The 27,040-nt window shown below is 40.5% G+C and overlaps 1 protein-coding gene across 12 annotated transcripts in view; it reads right to left on the reverse strand.

Annotated features, from left to right (window-relative positions):
* PCLO (piccolo presynaptic cytomatrix protein) overlaps window positions 1–27,040 on the reverse strand; it is a 381,716-nt gene that overhangs the window by 68,061 nt on the left and 286,615 nt on the right. For all 12 annotated transcript variants that reach the window (XM_053252849.1, XM_053252847.1, XM_053252845.1 and 9 more), the window contains one exon: window positions 1,706–1,787. In XM_053252849.1, coding sequence (XP_053108824.1) covers window positions 1,706–1,787 — 82 coding nt within the window. The remainder of the gene's footprint in view (window positions 1–1,705; window positions 1,788–27,040) is intronic.

Here is a 27,040-nt window from a genome sequence, read left to right on the forward strand (position 1 = left end):
GAGTCATGTGGTTTTTGTTTGGTAGAATACCATCTCCCATGCTTTATGATGCATTTCAGCATCTTCCTATATCACTGCTGAAACACAGAAACATACCAGCAGGGATTTGAACCGGCAACCTCTTGCTCCCTAGGCAAGTTACTGTGAGTAGTGTATAGTAATTTTCACTTGCTTGTTTGCATACAAAACATCAAACAGAAACTGTAATGAAATGCTGACCAAAAAAAGGTGCAGAGTGCTCTAAGGAGGTGTAGAGGTGGAAAAAGCATGAATAAGGTTTTTGGTAAGCAAAACTTGGGAAACCAAAAGCATTAGCAAGGTAGGGATTCATGATGGTACTTTCCATTTAATGCTGGAGGGAAAGTGATGGTTGGCAACAGCAATTACTTCTGTACATGAGCAGGTTTTGACATTCACCATTGTAATTTCCTATAGCAGTGTAAAAAAGAAACTTGTTCTGCCAGAAAACACTGAAGAAACAAGATGCCTCTGGCACAGGACAGATAGTGTAGATTGTTAAAGAAGAAAACATTAATTCAAAGTCAATACAGTCTTTTCACAAACAACAAAAGAACATGTGGGAAACTATAGAGAGAGGCATTAACCCCTGGTGGAGCATTTTCATGAACTTACACAACCATCACAAATAGACCCAGCCTTTATTCATGAGCTTTAAAGCAAAAAGATAAATACTGCACCCACTCTATATGGCTGGCACCATATACCCAGATCTCTCTGCCAGAAAGTCTATGTGGTGCCATATCTCTCTCTCTTCCTTGAAGCCCCAATCAAAACCAGCCTCTTCTGTGTTCTGACAACCCCTTAGTCCCCATCCTTGAGAGAAACAAGGTCAAAAGCCACAATACAGCATAGACTTAGGCAGACTTAAAATCCATTGATTTCAATGGTCTACGTATACCAAAATGCAGAACTACACAGTACAAGAGAAACAGTTTCCAACCCTCTCTCAGAGCAGAATGACTGAACATACAGTGTATTGCAAAGTGAATTAATTGCCCTGACAGTGAATTAATTGCCCTGACACCTAACTTACAGATTCTCCACTTCCTCTGTTTCCTTGGCTTAGGAGAAACCATGCTACAGGCCTGAGTTCTTTAAAATCCTACAGGAAGCTGCATATAACTTCATTTAGTAAACATGTAATGTTATCAACGCAGTGGCCTGAAATCAATGATCCAGGTTTAGCAGACAAAAAAGGAATGTAGCACCTAATGTTTTTGCCCTGATATTTGTTCAATATCTAAGGCCACCAAGAATTCTAGGAAATGTATTTCCCATGCTTCTTGGTGATTTGCGTAAGTTACTTTTGGTAAATGGACTAGATTAGTTGATTGATTGACAAAACACCTAAGTATCCTTGACACCCTGACCCATTTCCCGTATAATAGGTGCACAGAAATGCTAATTCCAGATGACTAAATTATGTCAGAATATGGAATTTTAAGCATCCAATCAGTTAAAGAAGGAATATATATTTTGCATATTGTTTCTTTAGAGTATCTCTCACTTTTGCAAAGTGTTGTGGCACCTAAAGATTATCAATACCTTCTGCTGTCACTAAAAGCTGTTGCTTAGAAAAGATGAACCACAGTTTCTTCCTGTGACTGACATTGTCATCTTACATTGCATTTGCATGCCACATAATAAATATTCTAGTAATGACATATGCTCCTGTTTGCTTTACCTGAAACTGAGTGATCCTTCGGGTCCCTTGATAGTTTCAGCCTTGCATGAGGAAAGATGTATTGGATAGGCTTCCCATTTATCTGGGAAATATAAAATGTGAATGCTGAGTAAACATAAACATACCTGATTTCATAAAGTAAAACAATATTTTTGTGAACACACACACACACACACACACACACACACACACACACACGACGTCCAATTTCAAATCCTATTTAGGGCTGGTTCAAACATTACTCTTGGCAGTGTGCATTTCAGCTGCAACACAGGCTGCTGCTGTAATGTTTAAAAACATAAAAAAAGACAGGAAGCATCTACTAAATTGTCAGCAAAAAAGGAGACCGTGTCTCAATGCGTTGGGCATATAATATTTACAAATAGTAAAAGGATCTTGTACAGTCCATAGCTTCTTAAGATGTGGTCTCCTTTTTGCTGACTGAAGCAACCTGATCATATGTAATCAAATTACATAGCTATTTCCTATTCCATCTTGATGCTCCAAAATAAAAAGCCAATATATGGTCTCAGTTCTCATATTATTGGGTCAGTCAGAATAAATTCAAATGAACAGTATTCTGTCATCCCATGATTATTTTTGCAATTACCCCAGATCACTGAAAATCCTTTTTGAACTTGCTTTTGTAAAAACGACAACATATGTCCAGTTTCTCAATTCCAATGCCAGCAGCAACCCTACAAACTTTACCATGTGGGTTTGAATCTTGTGCTGCACAATACACTTTGTCAGAGTCATGAAGGAGAAAATGAAGTGTGTGTAGATTTCTAACTTGGGGGATTATTTCAGAATAGTTGCACTATGTAATGTCTCCATTCCGCGCAATGGCTGTATGTAAACATAGTACTCCAGAGTGCTCAAGCATGAATAAGTATTTGGAGCAGCCAACTAGATCACATGCCTCCACTGCACACTCTCACCTTTGAAGCACAAACTCTCATCCTAGTTTTCATTTCATCGCAGAAAAATGCCCCAACATCTCTGATTGAGATATATATATATATATATATATATATATATATATATATATATATATATGTGTGTGTGTGTGTGTGTGTGTGTGTGTGTGTGTGTGTGTGTGTATATATATGTATATATATATGTATATATATATATATATATATATATTTATTTATTTCAAGCAAATGAAAATCTGTACAGAAATAGAACTCAAGGCCACAAGACAAATCAGTTTCTGAAATGTATGGTGATTTGCAGCTACAGATAAAGCTTTAAATATGAAACTTTTCTTTTGTATTTGATGGTTTTGTTCAATGATACATGGTGACAACTCAGTTTCAGTCAAGAAGACTATACACACAAGCAATGACGGAGTAACCATTACGGCAATTCTGATGTGAGAGGGCCCCATTATTATTGTATCGGAATCAATTTTTATAATTCTGCTAATGCCATTATCGTTCTGATAATCATAACATAATTATCTGACTGCATAGGCTTAGTAAACATACTGTTATACGTTATATGTAACATACTGTTATACTGTGATGAATTTTACTTACTAGAAAACATACTTGATCAATGAAACCAGCTCTCATTGCCATACCTCTTATTCTTAGCTACTCTCTTCATCTATTGAAAACTGGCCAAGACATTTCCTCATCTGACTATATCACAGGGTACCCCTTCTTAAACTCCTCCTTCCCCGTTCTTGTATGTGGCAGTGTCTAAAAAGTTTCCAAGACTACAGACATTTTTGGCCTCCTGGCTGTAGTTTAGAATCTCTCCCAGATCCCAAAATATTTTAGGAACTCTGCTTTCTCCTCCCTGAGAAAATCTAGGAATAAGCTAGGTAATTATGAATGCACTCATTTGCTAAACATTTAAACCTTTTCCTTCTAAAAATCCTTAATCTCAGTCTCAATAACAGCTGGCTTCCTATGTTGCATAAAATGCATGAATGAGAAAAGTTTAAAAATAATAAATTATCCTCACTTTATATTTATGGGAGAAATGTAACATTTTACAGCAAAAGATCCCGGTGTTACCCTGGTTCAATTTTGTATCTATAAATTGTTAATTTACAGTCTATTTTGGCATGGTCATGTTAATTTCTACCAATTATTTATTCATAAGAGTCTCTTATGTGGACTTCTGGTTGGACTGCCAACGCAGCTGCATGCTTCCCTGACAGGGGAGGACCGAGAAGAAGAAATTAAGGGGGTTTTGAGGCTTCAAAAAAAACCCACCTCACCCTGGATTAAAGGGCTGACTCAAGATAAACCACTGTCCCCCTTTTGCCAGCTCACTAATTCAGAGTTGTGTCGAAGGACGCAATTCTGTCTTAGGTAAAGAGCGGCGGGGGCTGGACTTAAATCAAGCTGTCTTCTTCTGCGGAAATCTCTTTGACCAAAGCTGGCTGGCAGCCAATTTCTACGGTTTGGATCTAATTAATTGCTAAAGTTTAAGAAGCTCACCTTTCAACGTGATTGATGATAAATTGCTGGAATTCCTCCTGCGTTTACTGGGAAGATAGCTACAAGAAGCGGCTGTAAGTTCTTTTTGGCTATAATTAAGGAGAGGAACCCAATCTTCTTGCCAATTATTGGAACTTAAGAGATTAACTGATGTTTAAAAGCTTTCAGTATTTGGAAAAAGATCTTATTAGTGGAAACTATCTTTCTTGCTGTTTGAAAAAGTTTATGGAAGAGGAGATTTGCTGTTTGTCATTCAAGCTGTCTATTACTAATTCAGCCAATTACAGCCAAAAGGCGTTTCACACTACCGTGAGAAAACTGAACTGCTAGTGATAAGATATATGAGTTGTGGTGCAGAACTGTTTATATTTGGAAAATAACTACAGGCTTCTACTTTCTCTTTTGAGATCAAGGACATTAAACCCTGCTGTGAAAGTGCTTTACTCCTTTCTCTCACCGCTAAGAAAGGGGAAGGGGGGGGGGGGGAAACAAGAAAGAGAGAAAGATAATGTCAAAAAAACTACACCAAAGCCAGATACATCCACAGCTTAGGAAACTTTCCCTTCCAAGTCCAGGTGTGGGGGAAGTCAAAATGTCTGCAAATTTGGATCAGACACTGTCAGAAATGAAACAAATTCTTCAGTCAAACGCTAATGCTCTCCAACAAGTTACTTTGGATATGACTCAGCTCAAACAGAACATGCAGCAAATAAATGATAGAGCATCAAATATTGAGGAAACAGTCAAAAAATTAGCACAAGATAATAAAGAATTTAAATCAAGGTTTGATACTTTAGAAAAGGATGTGGGATCACTGAAAGATGACAAAGAAAAATTATTAGATCAAATGGCATTGCTGGAATTAAGACAAAAAGAGAGATTCTTAAGGTTCAGGGGCATCCCAGAGAAAGCTGACCAGAATGTTAAGAAATTACTTGGGGAAGAACTTGCATCACTTTTGGGAATTACAGCTGGAGAGATGGAGGCACAGATTGAGACAGCTGTTCGCCTAAATTCGGATTTCGCTACAAGAAATAAATTAACTAAAGATTGCTTGGTGCAATTTACTTCTAAATCAATTACTGAGCGAATTTTTCAGGCTCACTTTGCTACAGCTCTCACAATTGAAGCTCACCAGATAAAAATTCTGAAAGAAATTCCAGCTAGAATTTTAAGAAAACGTAAGGATTACAAATTTTTGACTGATGCATTAAATGCCAATGGATTACGTTTTAGGTGGGAACTACCAGAGGGAGTTTCTTTCTTCTACAAGGGTAAGAAGAATAGATTCACTGAGCTTCTTAAAGTGCAAGAATTTTGGCGGAAATACAAAAAAGACTTATCTCCTGAGTATTCTGCTTCCTCAACACATAATTAGAACTAGACTACATGGATTACAAACGAAATTACAGATTTTTTTCTTGGAACATTAATGGCTTAAATTCAAAAGTTAAAAGAAATAGAGTTTTTCATTTTCTTAAGAAACAAAATTTGGACATTGTGTGCTTACAAGAGACCCATATTAGAAAGCAAGATAGAAAATTTTTGGTTAATAAGGCTTTAGGACAAGAATTTGTTTCTTCAGATAAGAAAAAAAAAGAGGGGTAGTATTTTATGTCAAACAACAATTTGAACCCAAATTGATTTTTAAAGATGAAGAAGGCAGGTTCTGTTTATAGTACAAAGCATTGGAAATTCTAATTTCCGGGATTAAAGCAGTGATAATTGGAATTTATGCCCATAATGAAAAGAAAGTTGAATTTTATAACTACTTGGATCAAAAGTTGGCGGAGTTACCGAATGTCAATTTGATTATATTGGGAGATTTTAATGGAGTTGTTTCGACATCTTTGGACAGAAAATCCGATATATCGGATAGGAACTTACAAGGTAAACTTCCCAAAGTATTCTTTGACTTAGTAGAACACATGGATATTTATGATTTGTGGAGAATTAAAAATTCCAATGCAAAAGAATATACTTATTTCTCTGAAAGATATCAATCACATTCAAGGATAGATATGGTTTGGACATCTAAAGCTATTACACCATGTATGGAAAGGATGGATATTTTACCTAGAACCTTTTCAGATCATAACCCAATTTGTTTTACATGGAAGAAGAAAGGAACAACTTCTTTTCATTGGAGATTGAATGAATACCTCTTGGAAAAACCAGACGTTGTGGAGAAAGCTAAAAAGAAACTAAAGGACTATTTTGAATTGAATTTAAACCAGGGAATGGACAATAAAATTGTCTGGGATGCAAGTAAAGCGGTTATGAGAGGTTTTTTTATACAGCAAAATTCATACTTCAAAAAGCAAAGAGGATTGAAAAAAGAGATATTATTGATGCAGATCTCCAAAAAGGAAAGGGAATTATTATGGGCTAAAGATAAGAAGACGGTCACTCAAGCTATCAAAATGTTGCAACAACAACTTTCTATGTTGATAGCAAATGAACTTGAACGGAATTTGAAATATCTTAAACAAAGGACATTTGAGTTTGCAAACAAACCAGGCAAGTTGTTAGCTTGGAAAATTAGATCTGAGAGGAAGAAAAATTATATATCCAAAATACTTACAAAAAATGGGTTCTCTTATGATGGAAAGGAAATAAGAGCGGAATTTTAAAAATATTATTCAGAATTATATAAAGGCAAAATAGTTGAAGATTAAAAAAATTGAGCAGTTTCTCAGGACCAAAAATATTCCAAAACTCACTAAGGAACAAATAGAAATTATGAATGCTCCGATAACAATTATGGAAGTAACAGAAGCAATAAATCAAGCTAAGCCCAACAAGGCCCCAGGGCAGGCCCTGGGGACTGTCAGCTTTGTACTATAAATCATTTAAAGATCAAATCCTACAACCTCTTCAATGGACTATGAATGTTATTCTACAAAAAGGGATTATGCCGGATTCGTGGAAGTATGAAAATATTGCAGTAATCCCAAAACCAGATCAAGACCTAACGTCAGTTAAAAACTATAGACCAATTTCACTTTTAAATAATGATTACAAACGTTTTGCTGCCATTTTGGCAAGAAGAATGAAGGTTATATTAAGACATTTTATTCATGAAGATCAAGCTGGATTTTTGCCAAAGAGACAACTGAGAGACAATGTCAGAACAGTCTTGAATGTATTGGAGTACTATGAAAAACATAATGATAAACAGATGGCGATGATATTTTTGGATGCAGAGAAAGCTTTTGACAATATTTCGTGGCAATTTATGTGGAGATTACTAGAGGTAATGACTGCTGGCAACAATTTTATTAGGGCAATTAAGACAATTTATTCGGAGCAATATGCTAAGATTATTATAAATGGGGAACTATCAGACAATTGTGTAATACAAAAAAGGACTAGACAAGGATGTCCACTTTCCCCATTGTTTTTCATATTGGTTCTAGAAGTGCTTTGTAGAACTATCAGAGAAGATGATAAATTACATTGTCCCAAAATTGGGAAACAGGATTACAAGTTGAGAGCCTTTGCAGATGATGTTGTGCTGTTTTTAGAGAATCCAATGGACAAGATTGAAAGACTCTTGGATAAAATACAACAATTTGGTCAGCTGGCTGGATTCTATATAAATAAGACTAAGACCAAGGTCTTAACTAAAAATATGGATCAGAAAACCAAGGACAGATTCTCTGAAATAAGTGAGTTGAAAGTGGAGAAGAAAGTTAAATATCTGGGGGTCTGGTTATCAAATAACAACTCCTTGTTGTTCATAAACAACTATGTTGAAATATGGAATTCAGTGAAAATTGATCTACAAAGATGGTCTAAAATGAATTTGTCTTTAATGGGAAGAATTTCAGTGGTGAAAATGAATGTCTTCCCTAAAATGTTGTTTCTCTTTCAGACTATTCCCATAATTAACACTTTAACTTGTTTTAAGCAATGGCAGAAGGACATAACTAAGTTTGTTTGGCAGGGGAAAAGACCAAGAATTAATTTTAAGAATTTAACAGATGCAAAGGAAAGAGGTGGTCTTACCTTGCCAGACCTAAGGTTATATTTTGATGCTGTTTGTTTGACATGGTTAAAAGAATGGATAACATTAAGGAATCCTAGAATTCTTGATTTGGAAGGATTTGACAGAAGGTTTGGATGGCATGCGTATCTGTGGTATGAAAAAAGTAAAATACATAAAGTCTTTTTGAACCACTATGTGAGAAGGAGTTTAATGAGGGTGTGGTTAAAATACAAAAATTGGTTTGAACCGAAAACTCCGCTATGGATATCTCCGATTGAGGCCTTATCACGTAAAGAAGTAAATATGCAAATGTGTTGGGGTACCTATAGGGATTTGTTACATTTTCAGGAAAAGGATTGTAAGTTAAAAAGTTTAACTGAAATACAAGATTTGGTTAGAGATTGGTTTCAGTATCATCAGTTAAATGAGATATATAAGAAAGACTTTAAAGTTGGATTTGAGGATCAGACTTCAAATTTTGAGAAGGAATTATGTCAAAATGATGAAAAATTAGTTTCTAAAATGTATAAACTGTTGCTTCTGGAGGAGACAAGAGAGGAAGTGGTTAAAATGACTATGATAAAGTGGGCTCAAGATGTGGGGCGTAATATAGAAATGGCAGCCTGGGAAAAGTTATAGAAAAATGATTTAAAATTCACTGCATGTTATGCTATAAAAGAAAACTATTATAAAATGATGTATAGATGGTATCTGACACCAAAAAAATTGGCATTAATGTATAAAAATGTTTCAAACAAATGTTGGAAGTGTGGACATTCTGAAGGCACCTTTTTTCATATGTGGTGGACCTGTGGGAAGGCTAAAGCCTATTGGGATATGATTTATAATGAATTGAAGAAAATATTTAAAATGACATTTCCTAAGAAGCCAGAATCCTTCCTGCTGGGAATAACACAAGGTGTAATCTCTACAACTAATTTAACATTTTTTATGTATGCTTCTACGGCGGCCAGAATTATATATGCGCAGAAATGGAAGAGTAATGAACTGCCTTCAAAAGAAGACTGGCTGATAAAATTTTTGGAATATGCGGAGATGGCAAAACTTACAGCACTAATAAGAGACCCAAACTTGGAATGTTTTAAAGAAGATTGGAAACCATTCTTGTTGTATCTAAAGAATTACTTTCCTACTATGGACTTTACAGCAGGGTTTGAAATTTAGTTAAAAAACTGCAGGTTGGGTAGATTAGCTATGTTTGTAAGGGTTTGAATATATGTTTTGAATTATTATTATAGCAAGGGTAAATTTTATAGTTGATGATTCACGAAGAGATGTGTGTGGGAAGTCCACCTTTTTGTGTGTATTTGCAATGAATGATAATATTACTACTGTTAAAATTAATAAAAATTGAATTGGGGGGGGGGAGATTCTCTAATGTGAGGAAGACTGGAGGGTTTTTTTACTTTTTTCCATCTGAAACTCCCTGGCTTGAGCTGGGAGATGTGCTCTGCCTCTCCCTTTGGTGTTGACCAGCAGAAACGCCCTGCTGCTGGAATTCCTTCTGCGAGCCTGAGACCCTGTCCTGAGTGCCTTGACAAGCTGTAGCTGTGGGGGCTAGTTTATTTATTTATTTACTTATTTTACATATTGTATACCACCCAAAAATCTACATCTCTGGGCGGTTTACAACAAAATAAAAACAACATTAAAACATTAGTTAAAATCAAAACCAAGAAATTTAAAACACAATTAAAATTTTTTTAAACAATATTCTAAAACAACATTAAAAACAATCAAAACATTATCAGTTAAAAGCCTGGGTGAACAGATGCATCTTTAAAGACTTTTAAAAAATTGTCAGAGATAGGGATGCTCTTATTTCACTAGGGAGCGCATTCCAAAGCCTCGGGGCAGCAACAGAGAAGGCCCATCCCTGAGTAGCCACCAGACAAGCCGGTGGCAAATGCAGACGGACCTCTCCTGATGATCTCAATGGACGTTCTCTTAAATACCCAGGGCCCAAGCTGTTTAGGGCTTTATAGGTTATAACTAACACCTTGTATTTTGCCCGGAAACATATCGGCAGCCAGTGTAACTCCTTCAATACAGGAGTAATATGTTCTCTTGGTTCCATCAGCCAAGCTCCAAAGTCCAAGCTCCAGAGCTGGGATGCTGGGGAATTTGGTATAAATGGGCAAAGGAGAGCTGGAGGCATAGCTGTTGGCATGGGGGCTGTTAGGCAGGCCACCTGTAGGTGGTCGTCGAAGGAGACCAGCTTTTGGTGCCGGGTGTGGGACTGAAGTTTGAGGGTATGTTCAAGGTCCTCCAGTTTTAGTTAATTTTTGTTTGTTGGCTATTTCAGTAGTGGTAGGGAACAGAGCATTGGCAGGTCAGCATGCCATTACAGGGGAATTTAATTACTGTTCTCCTTTCCAGCTGCTCTGTCAGTTCTCAGACCTCCGGGAGCAGATTCAACTCCCCACTGAACCTAACCATGCTCCTTTGTAATGCTAGGTCAGTTCAAAATAAGATCAAAATTATCCATAATTTGATCGTGGATGAAGGAGCTGACCTGGCTTGTGAAGTGAGACCTGTTGGTGTACATCCACTCTGCTGCCTAACAGACTCCCTAACAGAGCTGATGAAGGTGGTTGCTAAGTTGTCCAGGCTTTTGGTGCTGGGTTATTTCAAGTCCATTTTGGGACCGGCTTATCTGGTGCTGCTCAGGAATTCATAACCACCATGACAACTATGGGCCTATCCCAATTAATCCTAGAACCTGGTAATACACTATGTATGTTGCTGGTAATACACTTTTGATCACATCGGGAGGTATTCTGTGGGTGGCATCTCCAGTAGTTTCCCCATGGTCATGGATGGACCACTGCCTGATTAAAGTTGGTCTGTCCATGACTAGGGGTGTGCATACAGGTTCAGGGTCAAACCTGTTCACATTCAAACTGGTTCGATTTGACAGATTGAACTCTAACGCTACAGTCATAAAGAATGGAAGTTCTGTTTGAACAGGTTCAGAGGTTCTAGCCTCCATTTTAGGAACTGGTGGTCAATTTAGGGATGGGTTGATGATTGTCCAAACTTCTGCTTCCCTGATTGGCCAGATGTGTCTGGCCATTTGGTAGGCTTGGTAATATTGCCAGTGATGGGGAACTGTCACCTGACTGGCCAGGGGGAGGGACAAGGGGGTCTCCAAAGGAGGGAGATTCAATTAAAGGCCTTGCAAATTCACTTTGTGTCTGTTGACTGGAGAGTGAGCAAGCTGCTGCCTCCTTCTGATATTATTTATTTATTTATTTATTTACGCAGTCAGACATGTGTTTGTTTTATCCAGACATCGAGTCCTTCACAAGGACCTATGATGCCAGAATTTTATTGACAATGTTGTTACTGTTAGATATCGTCGCAGAATATAGGCTGTTCCCAGTAAAGTTGCTTTTTGTAATTGGCTGATGGTGATTTCTGTGGCCCCTATGATGTTGAGGTACCCTTTAAGGTCTTTTGGAACTGCACTCAGGGCGTCAGTTACCACTGGGATTATTTTCGTCTTTTTCTGCCACAGCCTTTCAATTTCAATATGTAGAACTTTGTATTTTGAGATTTTTTCTATTTCTTTTTCTTCTATTCTGCTATCCCCTAGTATTGCTGTGTCGATTATTTTAACTTGTTTTTCTTTCTTCTCGACTACAGTGTATTGTGTGGCAGATGTTTGTAGTCAGAAGTCCCATAATTTTACATCTTCATTTTCTTCAACTTTTTCAATTTCATGGTCCCACAAATCTTTGGCTACAGGTAGCTTATATTTTTTGCAGATGTTCCAGTATCATCCCTGCTACTTTGTCATGCCTTTGTTTGTAGTCAGTCTGTGCGATCTTTTTTACAACAGCTGATTAGGTGGTCCACCGTTTCATCTGCTTCTTTACAAAGGTGGCACTTGCTGTTTGTTGTGGATTTTTCTACTTTTGCTCTTATTGCATCTGTTCTTATTGCCTGTTCTTGTGCAGCCAGTATTAAACCCTCTGTTTCTTTCTTCAAGTTGCCATTCTTAAGCCATTGCCAGGTATTGGTGATGTCTGATTTTCCACTTATATTGTGCAAATATTGACCATGCAGTGGCTTGTTTTTCCATTTTTCTGCTCGGTTCCTGACTTGTTCTTTCTTGTAGGCCTGCTTTGTTTCATTGGTGTTGAATAGTTATTGAACATTTGAAGTGCATCTTCTTCATTGTCCTTGATATATTCTTCAAGGCCTCTTTTCTCCTCCTCTACTGTTTGATGGACTTGCAGCATTCCTCTTCCACCTGAGCTGCGAGGGAGGTATAGCCTATCAACATCACTGTGGGGGTGCAGAGCATGATTGATGGTCATGATTTCCCTGGTCTTATGATCTAGCGTCTTTAACTCTGCCTGGATCCGGTCTATTATTCCTGCAGTGTATCTGATAACAGGTATAGCCCAGGTTTTGATGGCTTGCATGGTGTTCCCGCCATTGAGTTTGGACTTGAGGATTTTTCTAACTCTCCTGATGTATTCACTTCCAATTTTTCTTTTAACTTCAGTGTGTGCAATGAAATCGGCCTGGAGAATGCCCAAGTATTTGTAACGTTCTTTCTCTTCCAGGTTCTTGATCTTGCTTCCATTGGGCAGTTCTATTCCTTCTTTTTTTGTTATTTTCCCTCTGTTCACTATAAATGCAGCACACTTATCTAGTCCAAAATCCATTGCTATATCACTACTGAATATACGGACAGTGTTTAGCAGTGATTCGATTTCTGACTGGGACTTTCCATATAACTTCAAATCGTCCACGTACAGCAGATGGTTTATTTTACTAGATGTTTGTTATCCGAGGCCTGTTTTGTTTAGTATTTGTGAAAGCGGAGTCATGGCGATTAAAAACAACAGAGGGGATAGTGAGTCCCCTTGGAAAATGCCTCTTCTAATGCTAACCTGTCCAAGTGTCTCGCCATTGATTGTTAACTGTGTACTCCACATGCTCATTGCTTTTTTTTATAAATATCTGAATGTTTTTGCTGACACCAGTTGTTTCTAAACAATTTAATATCCGTGTGTGAGGCAATGAATCGAAGGCTTTCTTGTAGTTGATCCATGCAACACTTTGATTGGTTTTTCTTCTCTTGCAATTTTCTAAAATCATTTTGTCAATCAGCAGCTGGTCTTTTATGCCTCTGGTGTTCGGGCAATTTGCTTTCTGTTCAACTGGAAGTTGTTTGTTAGTTAATAAGTGTTGCATTATTTCATCTGCTATTATTCCAGTTAATAATTTGAAAATTGTTGGCAGGCAGGTTATCGGTCTATTATTACTTGGAACTGCACCTTTTGCTGGGTCTTTCATTATGAGATGAGTTTTCCCAGTTGTTAGCCATTGTTCAATATCTCCTCCTTGCAAAATGTGATTGAACTGTTTTGATAGTTGTTTATGAAGGCTTGTTAGGTGTTTAAGCCAAAAGCCATGCAGTTCATCATCGCCTGGTGCAGTCCAATTTTTAATTTTCTTTGCTCTTTCACTTATTAATTCTGGTGTTATTATTAGAGCTTGCATTTGTTGGTTACATTGTTTGACGTCTTTCACCCAGCCTGCTTTTTAATTATAATCTATGGGATTGTCCCATAATTTCCCCCAGAATTGCGCTGTTTCTTCTTTATTTGGTCTTTCTATGTTTCTTGTAGTTACTCCTTCTATGCTTTGGTAGAAATGTCTCTGATTCAATTGGAATTGGAGATTCTGCCTGTATTGTGTAATTCTGGATTCATATCTGCTAATCTTATTTGACACTGCTGTTATTTGCTGCTTTATTATTTCAGGACTTCTCTAATTTTCCTTGAATCTAGGTGGTATTTTTGGATCAGATACTGTTTGGTATTTTCATTCTTCAGCTTCTTGTCCTTCATATCTTTCAATTTACTAGCATCTGATCGAAGCCTGGAGATTTTATTTTCTAATCTAATCTTCCATTTAGGTGATGTACTACTTTCTTTTTTTACAGGTCCACTGATCTTATATCCGAGCTCTTGTGTTGTTGTTGTTGCTGCTGCACTGTACATTTGTTGGTTTGTTTCTTGCCAATTTATATCTTTTAATGCCTGAGCAAGTTGTTTTTTGGCAACTGTTTTTAGAGCTGGAAGTGTGGTGCTTTTTTGGTTCATGCGCTCAGTTATTTTTTGCTTCAGTTCCTGTTGCTTTTCTGTTAAACGGCATTTGGTTTTTTGAGGTGAAGGCAAAGGGGAGGTTGCCTGGTTTTGATTTTGAAACAGTTCAGCAACAGTGGCACCCTCTATTTCCGACACCTCCTCCACCTGCTCCTGAGCAACTGATTCAGTTGGTCGGATTTCTTCTTCCATATCTTGAGCCTGTGTTGCTCTTTGCAGCTCAACTTCTGCGAATATCTTATTATGAATTTTCTCTGGTCTGCTAACCTTTGTTCTGTTATTTCTGTATCTGGATGCTTCTCTTTCCAAATCTGGTACATTCTTTTAAAATAACCTCTTCTAGTTGGACTAGACTTGTAATAGCAGATCATTATTTCCTTGTTGGCATTTTTTGTATATTTTGTCCAGTCAAGCGACGTTTCTTCCAGTAACCTTGCAGTCTCCAGCCCTGGTTGCTTAACTGAAGATCCTGAGTCCTGTAGCCCACTTGCTACCAGATGTCCAGGGACTCCAGCACCTGAGCGGTCCTTGTTGGCCCGGGCGATGACCGATCCGGTATAGATTTATTAAAGTTACATCTCACCATACTGTTGATGGGAGAGGCACTCTTCGTCTGGTTCCTCTGGTGAGACCTGTCCAGTATGATTGGACCTCTGGCATAGCTCTCACCTTCCTCAGAGCACGCAAGCCCCACAACCATGCCAAGGTAGTGCCTTGCTGAGGGATGATGATGATTATTATTTCTATACGGCCCTTCCAAAAATGGCTCAAGGTAAACCACACAGAGAAATAACAAACAAATAAGATGGAACCCTGTCCCCAAAGAAACATAAGATATACACCAGCAACAGTCACTGGAAGTACTGTGCTGGGACTGGATAGGTCCAGTTACTCTCTCCCTGGTAAATAAAGAGAATCACCATGATAAAAGGTGCCTCTTTGCCCAGTTAGCAGGGGACCTTTATATACTGCTCTTCAAACCAAGTTCTCCAAGTGAAAAACAGAAAAACAAACACCACATAAATAAGATGGTCTCCTGTCCCCAAAGGGCTCACAATCTAAAAAGAAACATAAGGTTCTTTTTCGACAACCACTGGAGGGATGCTGTGCTGGGGTTGGATAGGGCCAGTTGCTCTCCCCCTGCCAAATATAAGAGAATCACCACTTTAACAGGTGTCTCTTTGCTCAGTTAGAAGCAAAATATTTTCTAGGGATTCACTGAGAAAACTGTCAAAGAGGCAAAAAATGAGAACATTCCTAAAAAAAAACCTGGAGGGGCTTGGAGGGGGGGAGTTGTAGCCCAATGTGCCTTACCCCGAAACCCACTTTGGAGTGCCTATGCACCCACTCCAAGGGGGAAAATGGGGATGCCTCAAATCCCCATTATGCCCTATGGCGGAATTCATTAAATATCACACAAGTGTCCGATTGCTTTGGAGTTTGGGTGGTAGTTGGCACCCATGAGTGACTACCACCCAACCCAGGTTTGGGTCCCTAGGTGCTATGCATATGGAGTAATGGGCTGGTTTGCATTATACCCTATGGTTTGAATTATACCCATTATATCCTATGTAGGACTTTTCAGAACTGGTTTGAGTTGGATTTGAATTCAAACCTAATTACACCCCTAATGAACCCAAACCCTGGTTCAAATTTAGTTTGAATTCGAACCAAATCACCCAAACTGGTTTTGTGCACACCCCAGGTTAAGGTCTGCAAGTTCTGTAAGGAAGTGATTTTGTTCTGCACATATTGCTCTGCTCTTCATCCAGAAGTGCAGTTCCAGATGGTTAGGGGGTTTAACTCAAACCCCTTCTGTTTCAAATCTGTTTTCAGAAACAATGGCTCACTCAATGAGTCTTTGCAGATAAAATCTCTTGCATTCAGGTTGATCCGGACTCCAATATTTCTGGGAGGTGTCCCGCAATCCCTCTTGCAAGATTAGATTGGATCAGTTTCAATTTGTGACTCATGAGGTGTGGACAAGCTGCTTGGAGCCATAAGGCCTACCACCTGTTCTTTGGCTCCTTACCCAACAAAGCTCTTTTCATCTTGCAGGGAGCTTATTGGAGCTAGCCTAGTTGATATCACTAATACCTCATTGAAGGAGGGCAGGATGCCACCTTTTCTCAAGGAGACAATGGTTAGACCTCTTCTTAGGAAGCCCACTCTGGATCCCCTGGTGATGGATAATTCTAAAATTTTCCTTCACCAGGGGATGTCTCCAACCTCCCATGTTTGGGTAAGATGATTGAGAGGGTGGTGGCTGATCAGTTCCAAGTGCCCTTGGAGGAAACTGATTATCTAGACCCATTTCAAACTGGCTTTAGGGAAGGCTATGGGGTCTATCATTTGGCCTGATAGCTGACCTTCGCAAGGGAATTGACAGAGGGAGTATGACTCTGGGTGCTCTTTTGGATCTCTCAGTGACTTTTGATACCATTGACCATGGGATCACCTGATATCATGGATCACCTGAGGGATTTGGGAATAGGAGGCACTGTTTTACAGTAGTTCCACTCCTAGGTCTCAGGTAGATTTCAGATGGTGGCACTTGGTGACAATTGCTCTTCAAAATGGGAGCTGGTATATGGAATCCCTCAAGGCTCCATTCTGTCATGAATGCTTTTTAACATCTACATGAAACTGCTGGGTGTTCATGCAGGTGTTCATCAGGAATTTGATACTGGGTGTTATGCTGATGACACCCAAATCTATTTCTCCTTGTCATCAATATGAGGAAATGACATTAGCCTCTTAAATGCCTGCCTACAGGTAGTAATGGGCTGGATGAGGAATAATAAACTGAAGCAAGATGCAGGTGTTCATTGTTGGTGGTTGTAATCTGCAAGACAGGATAGAATGTCCTGTTCTGGATGAAGTTACACTCCCCCAGAAAGAACCGGTTCTTAGCTTGGGAGTACTCTTTGGTCCAGGTCTCACCCTGGTGCCTCAGGTTCAGGCTGTGGCCAGGAGCACTTTTTACCAGCAGCAATTGATTCGATGCCACCCATTCTTTGAGGAGAATGACCTGGAAACAGGGGTATACGAGTTGGTAACCTCCATGTTGGACTACTGCAATGCACTCTTTGTAGGGCTGCCTTTGTATGTAATTCAGAAACTTCAGTTAATCCAAGATGCGGCAGCCAGTTTGGTCTCTGAGGCATCCCAGAGAGATCACATTATGCCAGTTCTTAAACAGTTGCACAGGCTGCTGATGTGTTTCCGAGCAAAATACAAAGTGCTGGTTATTACCTTTAAAGCCCTGAATGTCTTAGGTCTGGTTTACCTGAGAGAGCACCTCTCTCTACAAGATCCCCACGACTCATTCAGGTCATCAGAAGATCATCTTGGGTGCCACCAGTTCATCTGATGCTGACCTGGGATCGGGCCTTCTCAGTTGTTGCCTCTAGATTGTGGAAAGTGCTCCCCATGGATATAAGATAATTGGAGGCCTTCAGGAGAGCCTTAAGGACCCATCTCTTTAGCCTGTCTTTTAATGCTATCTAGTTTTAATTTTAATATGTTATGATCTGGTTTTAATGTTTTTTCATTTTGTTTTATCATGTGTTCTTGATTGTAATATAAACTGAGCCACTTTAGGAAGGATGGTATATAAATGAATAAATGTTAATGTTTTAAATGATTTTAATTGTTAATTGATTTGATGTTTTAAATGATTTTAATTGTAAACCGCCCAGAGATGCAAGTATTGAGCGCTATATAAATATTTTAAATAAATAAACAAACAAAAAACCATAAATAGATGGCTGGTCAATAAAAGAATAGGTATTTTTGGTATACTACATTCTCATTATTCCCAAATTTTATAACTAGTACACATCTTTGCGATAAATAAGTTTATAAACATAAGCTTAAGAGCTTATTTGTGCCCAGAGATCAACTATATCCTATACTGTACTTAAGCTACGCTTGGAATCATGCAGTTAACCTATATAGCAAGTTCATTCTTATAACACAGGAAAAAGATGAAAAAACTAGAAGTCTGCTTCTGTGGTCTGCACCATTTCTGAGGGGGGGGAAATGGAAAAATGTAACACACATATGCAAGTGCAGCGTTATGCATTTGTTAGGTGACTGTATTAACCAATGGATTTATCTCTGAGCAGGCCATTATGCATTGATTTGATTCCGTGGCTGTCCTACATAGTGTTTTTAGACTCGGGGAAATCTTGTGGGATTGCTTTTGGGTCTCTTATGTCATTGCAATACTAGAGCAGCTTTCACAAGGCAAATGCTGCTATAAAAGAGCCCAGGGTTGCATGAACCTTTATGCTCCTAGGGCTGCCAAATGTTTTTAATGGCAGCACTCTGGTGGCTTTAAATGCTGCAGAAAACCAGCAGATTAAGCATTTCATCTGCATGAAGATGCATCCCTATCAAAGATGGCCTTCTCACATGAGCCTGTTTGCACAGAACACATTTTGTGTTCCATTCCATGTCCATAATAGATATGTTCCATTGGAACAACTGAGGAGCTGGTCAGTCCAACAGAACAACCCCAACCCGGCTGGAACGTCCCGGCCAACATTTTGGATTTTAAAATGGCCATCGCACATGCACAGCCACCATTTTGGAATCCAAAATGGCAGCTGGAACAGGTCAGGACATTGTGGCCAGCATGGGGCTGTTCTGTTCTCAGCTCAGAACAGGACCTTCTTTTAAAGTGGGTTCTGCTCCAAGCTCGGAACAGACCATTCCAAGGAAGGGATGTTCGGTGCACCCCTGATTTTTGGCTGAAGCCTTGTACCATGTCCCACTGTCTCTGAGCTTTCTCTGGCAATAGGGCTAGTGTGGTAGTTGCAGAATATCCTTCCTCCTGCATGGCTGCCATGCTGAAGGGTTCAGTGCTGGCCCATGGCATTTTGCTGCCAGAAGTGGAGCACCAAATGCCAGAAGTGGAGCACCAACCCTTCTCATTTCATATTAAAATTGGACTCCTAATGCCATTCTTCTTTCAAATAGGCAGAAGAGGGCAAAACAACATGGTGCCTTCCTTCTTTCTTAGGGGAAGGTGCTAGGTGGGATGCCCTAGGGCAGGCCTGCACAACATACGGCCCGTGGGCTGCATGCAGGCCGCGAGGCCTTTTTTCTTGGCCCGTGGGGCCATTCTGCTTGTCCCCCAACTGCCCGCCCGCCTGCCTCCCTCCCTCCCGGTCCAAACCTCCATAATAATTTCTCGGACGTGTCTGCCATTCTTTCTAAATGTATTGCGGAAATCTCACGAGAAGGGCCGGAAATCTTGCGAGATGGACTGCGAGAAGGGCTGAAATCTCGCGAGAGGTGAGACTTCCATAGCTACTTCTGGGGGTGAATGGGGAAGAAAATGGTGGCGGGCGGCAGCAACCCACACCGGAAGCCACGCAGGGAAGGAAGAAGCCACGAGAGGAAACCTTGTGGAGCCGTCTGCCGGCAAGCTGGATGGGTTCTCAGTGCCAGCAGCCCAGAAAGGCAACAACGAAAGGGCCATGCCGGCGAGAGGAGGTGGCGGGACAGACAAGCGGGCAGGCGGAGAAACAGCGGCAGAGAGAGAAAGCGGCAGTGAGCGAGGTGCCGAGAAGGCCTGCCGGGTGTGCAAAGAGGAGGCCAAGGAAAGGTTAATTTTTCTTTAAATTTCTGCTGCTGCGCGGCCGGGGGATGGCTGTGGGGGGTGGGGGTGAGCCAGGGGTGGTCCTTCTTCCCTCTCCCCCAGGCGTTGGCGGCGGTGGCTCCCATAGCGACTCAGGGCCTGTAGGCGATGGTCGTTCCTACTGTTCAAGGACCCTTGCCTGTGCATCTCTCTCAAGCCAAGCCTCCTGCCCCATCCTTTTCATCTTTCTTTCCACTTCTCCCTTCTTTTCCAAAATTATGAAAGAGCTTCTCATATTTCCCCCCCCTTAAAAGTGTTCCATGTTATGTGTGATGATTTGGCAGAGGTGGTTAGGAAGAACAATGCATTTTATTATGTATTTTGTACAGATTGTATAATATTTATATTATTAAAATGACTTTTAATTCAACTTACTTCATATTAATTTAAATTAATCTTGGCCTGCTAGAATGTCAAAAGTTAAATTTTGATTAAATTCATTTTTAATTAATTTTACTTTTATTTGATTTAATTTGATTGATTGATATTAAGTGTTACTCTAATAATCAGCACCCTAAGAATTGACCTCGGCCCCCATGAACCAAGTCACCGGTGGTTTCGGCCCACCAGGTCATTTGAGTTGTGCAGGCCTGCCCTAGGGAAATGACACACAAGCTGATGTCTGAAGCAGCCCATTTCACTTTGCTCTGGGTAAGTAAGACCTTCCTATTTTGCCAAGCATTTGGCCTGAGCTTATTTTTATTTGGCTCTTATTTTATACTTTATATTTATTTATACTTATTTTATTTTTCATACTGCTTCTATTATGCTTTATTTTCTATTGTTATATTGTTTTATTTGATTTTAAATTTGTAAACTGCTTTGAAGGCCATTATGGCAGAAAAGCACCTTAGAAGTACAAAACACATCAAGCCTTTTCACATGATCATATGGGGGTGGTGCGTGAGGGCTAACAAGCTCCTATTCTGGTAGCCACAGATGAGCAGACTCTATTTGGGTCTGCAAACTCAGCACACACATGAGACCTCAGGCAGCGGGGGACTAAGAAACTCCTCTTCTCTGATACTGCAGGCCTTTGGTTTCTTAGGACATTCTCAGAATAAGTAGTAATTTCTGTCATGTAATGGAAAGAATGGCCATTGTGAGGTTAGTTGAAAACATGTGCATTACCTGTATATTACTTCATGGTTTTCACACACTTCAAATCAATCAATCAATCAATCAATCAATCAATCTTTATTATGGTCCAAGAACAGCATAAGATAAAGCAGTAAAGCATGATTAAAACAAATTATGAAACCATAAAACTATGTTCTATTAAATTTCTACTCTAATGTTATAAAGCTATAATATAAAGCTAAAAGGCTATTTTATAGGGTAGCTATAAAATTATTATAATTCTAAGCATATAAAATGTAGACTATATAAAATACATAAAATGCAAAAGGCAGTGGCTAAAACAGAATATATAAAATAAAACATCTAAATAGGAACACTAAAAATAATAATATAACCAGCAGTTTAGAGCTCTGCAGAGCTGATGCAAGGAAATGGCCTAGCAGTCATAACCTGACAGATCCTACACGCTGCCACACAGAACTTGGCGGAGTTATACGTGAAGGCTGGGTCTTCATCTGAGAGCAGCAACTGGGTAGAGACATGGTTTGGGCAGCCAGGGTACTTGTGAAACAATGGAAATATAAACATGGCCCAAATGTTTCTGTAAAAGGGACAAAAAAGGACAACATGTTCTGTGCTTTCTATCTCCCTAGTGTCACAGGGACAAAGTCTCTCTGCAATTGGGATCCTTCTGAATATGCCTTCCTGTACAGAGGAGGGAAGGGTATGATAATAGGTGACGGTATAAGCCCTGCTGTGACAGGTATGTGGCGGGGAAGGCAGAATATCTGAGTGTTTCTGAGGACAGGAAGGATCGAACCCTGCCTAGGTTAGCCTGTCACTTAGTGTCCATTATCCTCTTTCTGATGACTGCTTTTGCCTGGTCACAGCCCATAGCAAGTAGTGGGGGGTAAGGAGCAACAATTTAGATCACATGGCCATTTTCCAGGAAGATTGAAAATTGTCCAATAGGGTCAGAGATAGGGATGTGCACGAATTGATTTTTTTGATTCAATTCTTACCTGAATCAAATCACTCCTGATTTGTTTTGGGTCTGAATCTGCCCCCCCCCCCAATCACTCCAATTCAATTTGTATCTGAGTTTTCTGAATCTAATCAATTTGGGGGGAAAAAGAAGTTCTGGGGGCAAAAGAGTGGGGTGGGTGATATTGCCGAATGGGTCGAAGCTGCCACCCAGATGTCAAAGAAATTGGGCAAAGAGGTGTTTTAATTTATTTTTTTTAAGTTGGCATGTCTTTGTGGCAGAGTCAGGGCAAAAAAGGGGTTTCGGGGGCAGAAGAGTGGGTCAGGTGGTAGTGCCCCAATGGGTGCCTACTATCCAAATGTCAAATAAATTGGTGAAAGGGGTACTTTTAAATTTTGTTCTGACGTTTGCACATCTTTAAGCTTCTCCCCCCTAATAATGGGGAATTTCAGCAGCTCCTTAACTCCACTTGGGGGGCACTAGGGTGGCCCAGAGTGGGTTGTGGTGTAGGGCACATAGAGTGCCAACCACCCCCAAAATGACAAGCCCATGGGGAACTGTGTTTTGTTGTTTTCAATGTCTGAGATGTTCTTCTGACAGGAGATTATCTGGTAGGAAATAAGAGAATCCACTGAGCAACTGAGCACAGGGGGGATTGATTTGTTCTGTCTACAATTCACCCGAATCAGCCAGATTCACATAGAAATCATTTTGTGTCCGGATTGATTCACACATTCCTAGTTAGAGGGATCAAGCTACAAGGGTTGAGCGATAGTTTAAGCCAGAGGGGTTGAGGGATAATTTTAGCCAGAGGTTAAGATTGGACAGCCACACTCTGGCCTCAACCTTTATCATGCCTGTTTCCAAGCATAGTGTGGTATGCAAGGCATTTGAAGGGTTGGCATTTGGAGGGTTGACAGCAAGGCATTTGGAGGGCTGCTCTTAGAAATTTGGACTGCACAATCTCCAAGGGGGAAGATTGGAGGGGGGTCCCCAATTGGGCACCAGAGAGGCCTTGTGCCATCTTGGCCTCAAATGATTTGAGTGTTGCGGGTATGTTCTGGAATATTCTAGTCTGTAGGAATTTTAGAATGGCGGTGGAGCACTCCGAGCGGTGAAGCCAACATGATCGCAGTGGATCTTTCTTGAACAAGAGGCATGTAGGCCATTTAGCCAGTCCAGATATTTGAAACAGGTGACCTGTTCGGTCTTGTAGTCATTTATACTCCAGGGACAGGACTTGGGTCTTCTGGTGAAAGCCATCACTTTAGTTTTTTTATAGTTGATTTCTAATTGCTTGTTCCTGCAGTACTGAGCTAGAGCCGTCAGGGCTCTTCTGAGACCTAGAGGGGATTGCAGCATCATCAGCATAGAGCAGGGAGGAAATGCATCCAGAGGCGTAACTAGGGAAAATAGCACCTAGGGCAAGCACTGAAATTGCGCCCCTGTCCAAATAGGAATGATGGGACTGGTAGTCAACAATATCTGGAAATCCCTGTTAAAAGGAGCACTGTACCATCTAGACATGGTTGTTGATCAAAACCTGAAAACATGAGCCATCTCTGTAAAAGACTTAGAACAACAGTCAGGAGTTATGCGAGGATTCCAAGTGTCATTTTCTCTGTCTCATCTCATTCTTTAAAAAAAACATGACTTTGTCTTTGAGGACCACCTGCCCAAATAGCCACTAGCAAAAGAGTGGAAGAAGAAGGTGGTGGTGGGGGGTCTATAAACCAGTGAATGGGGTCTATAAACCAGCCTTTGTCTTATGATGACTGTTGGCTCATGATGGGATGTGTGCATTCACCACACCAGTACTTACTTTGACACCAAGAGGGAGGAGGATACATTAGTTTGCCACACTAGACAGAGGCATTTGCAACAGGAGCAGACAGCCAAGTTTTGCCAAAACCAGCCCCTGCCAGACTAAGAAGTCATTGTAATTTGCCCCTTCCTGTCACAAGCAGTGTGCTGTTCTTTTATTATTGACTCTAACTCTCAAATATCCCAGTCATGGATGGAAAATTCAGGGTCAATTTACAAGAGACACATTTTCTACATGGAAGTTTCATCTGTGCAGGTGTTGTGCAGAAATCCATGTGTAGTGACCGCCAGGGGCATAGCAAGGTTGGAATGGGCCAAGATGAGATTTTAAAATGGGCCCCCAGCCCCTCAAAATCCAGGGTCTCCACACATCCCAGGCCCCCAAGGATTTAAGTCTGATATTTCAAAATAAGTATGCTGCCTGGAAATACATTTCACTGAATACACACATGCACACTTCACGGTATATAGTGATATACATTGAGTACTATATATTTGTGCTACTTTTAATGCCTAGAACACACTAGCAACGCTAATTATTAAAATGGCCCCCTCACTGCAGATTAACAAAGGAGACTTTCAACCATGCAGGGTGAGCCTATGTTTGTTTTCTCATAATTCTGAACAAATTCAGTAAAGTTTGATTCCAGGAGGTTTTTCACAGGAGGCTTTTAAAGCCCTTTAACACACATCTCCTCTGGAATGGAGGTGCTGCATTCACATGTTGGCCAGATTTACCCTAAAGTCCCTGCAAGTTATTGGAGAGCAGTTCACACACAAGAAAAATAAAATAAAATAAAAGCACAACACATGCTTCACAGTTCTCACTTATAGGCTTTAGATAGTTTTTGTTTTTAAAGCCAGCACATTTTTCAGTCTGTTTTAAATTAAATATTCAGAGACTTCTCTGTCTCACCCCACCACCCATATCAAAGCCCTATGGCAAGCAGATCCCTATATACAGGGGTAACCACAAAGAGGAATTCACAGCCTACCTTGCAAAAGCTGTGCTGGATGGTCTGGTCTGCTGCAGGGAGGGTCTGCTGCAGGGAGCTCTGCCAGCCTCCTTCCTGGCTTGCTGGGGCCTGCCGAGTTCAGGCTTCAGGGAGGCCTACTCAGAGGCCTCTCTGGAAGCCCCGCCCACCCGCCGATCAGCTGAGAGGCGGGGAGAGAAGAGCTCTGCAGTTTGCAGGCTGCTCAGATCCTAGGCAAGTGGCTGAGGGGCCCTGGGGCTGGGCAGGTGGGCAATGGGGTGGCAGGAACTGGTGTGGCACCCCCACCTCAGTGGCGCCTAGGGCACGTGCCCTGCCTGCCCCCCCCCATTCCACCTATGAATGCATCTATCCACCAGCTTGGGAGGATGAAAGTCTGGGCTGCTAAGATTTCTCACTATGTCATTTATATAAAAGTTGAAAAGGAGCGGGGCCAGGATGCATCCTTGTTTGACTCTCTTCTGTCAGAAGTAAAGGGAGGCTGAGTTGCTGGAAGAATATTTTTCAATGAGGTAGCAATCCATTGCTAGGATGTGGATCTACCCATCCCTTCCTCTGCAAGCAGATTTTCTTGGTCTAGCCAGTTCTTAAGTTTCCCATGCAGATGTCTAGCTTGCTGGTGGTGTTGAGCAGGCTGACTGGCCTATAGTTGGCGGGGTCATCCTCTCTTCTCTTTTTGAATATGGGGATGATAATCACCAGCCCCCAGTCATTGGGAATACTGCCATGAAAGTCAATATAAGTGAAAAGTGAGGCCAAGACTGGAGCCCACCACTCTATATTATTTTTTATAAGCTCCGGAGGGATCAGGTCTTGCCCAGGGGCCTTCCCCACTCTGGTTTGGGAAATGAGAGACTCAATCTCAGCCGTAGTGACTGGTGGCCACCTGGGCAAATCCTCTACATGTGGCAGTGGGCGGGGGAGGGAAGGCATCTTCCGCAGTGAGGTTTTCATACAGCTTCTGGAAGTGCATTTCCCAGATCTCTGATGGGATATGGGAGTCTGAGTTAAGCCATTGCTGGTGGAGTTGGTTGTGATGTGCCAGAACATAGCTGAGTCCTTTGCTCTGACTGCAAACTGACCAAGTGGCCTTCATTGCCTCTCTTTTCTTGAGTGCCAGTAGGTGTTTATATTGCCTCTTAAGGTTGAGGAGGTTAGGGAGGATCAATGTGGCATTCGGTGGTGGGAGGGCACCTTACTGGTAACAGCAGCTCCTCTAAACCTTGGTGGCAGCAGTGTGGTGGCCCATGTGGCAGCAATGCAGTTTCGGCCTCCACAAATGTGCAGAGGCCATTTCTGTTACCTCCGTGCATCTGTGGAAGCAATTTACATGTATGTATGCAATTTGCCTCAGCACGTGCTGAGGGATCACACAAATGGCCTCCATGCATCTGTGGGGGATGGAACTTTGCCCTGGCCACATGGGCCACACTACTGGGGGAGTACCAGGGTTTAGAGGACCCACTGCCACCAATAAGGTGCCCTCTCGCCTTAGAAACTTTTTAAAGGCAGGCTTTCCACTTTGCTTGTAAAGGCAAATCTTCACCAAACCAAACTGCCAAAGGGAAATCTTCACCAGATTTCCCTTTACAAGCATAGCCCTTTGAACTGGTTCAACCTGGTTCAATTGAACGGAATGGACTGCTGGCTGGTTCAACTGAACCAGTTCACAAACCAAACTGCCAAAAACAGTTATGTACACATCCCTATTGCAATTTAGCTTCTATGCACCCACATTTTGCCCTGAAACATCTTTCAGTACCTATTATATTTCTTTATGGGTTGGGGCAAGAACGAAGATGAGGGTTCAATGAAATATTGCATTGCATTGCCTAGAAATGTACATATCAGGCAGTATAGAAATATGATAAATAAATACATAATACATATCAAGGTTTAAACAGGATACATATTTTTAATTTTAAAAGTGTAAATTTGAGAACCAACCTCCTACATAGTTTATTTTAAACTGCAGAGTGCAAGCCTATGCATCTTAAACAATGCTTTTATTTTTAAAATTGTTATTATATTTTTATTATTATTTTACTTATTATTATTATTTTACTTATTATTACTTTATTTTATTAATTATAATTATTACATGAGACTCATAAATTCAAATGATTTAATTCAATCATTCTAAACAGAGCCTCTCTATTGTAGGGATGTGCAAAATGTTTCAACATCAAAACATTTCAGCTCGAA

Source organism: Hemicordylus capensis, chromosome 5 (assembly GCF_027244095.1).
Source record: "Hemicordylus capensis ecotype Gifberg chromosome 5, rHemCap1.1.pri, whole genome shotgun sequence".
In the NCBI taxonomy this organism is placed as follows: domain Eukaryota; kingdom Metazoa; phylum Chordata; class Lepidosauria; order Squamata; family Cordylidae; genus Hemicordylus; species Hemicordylus capensis.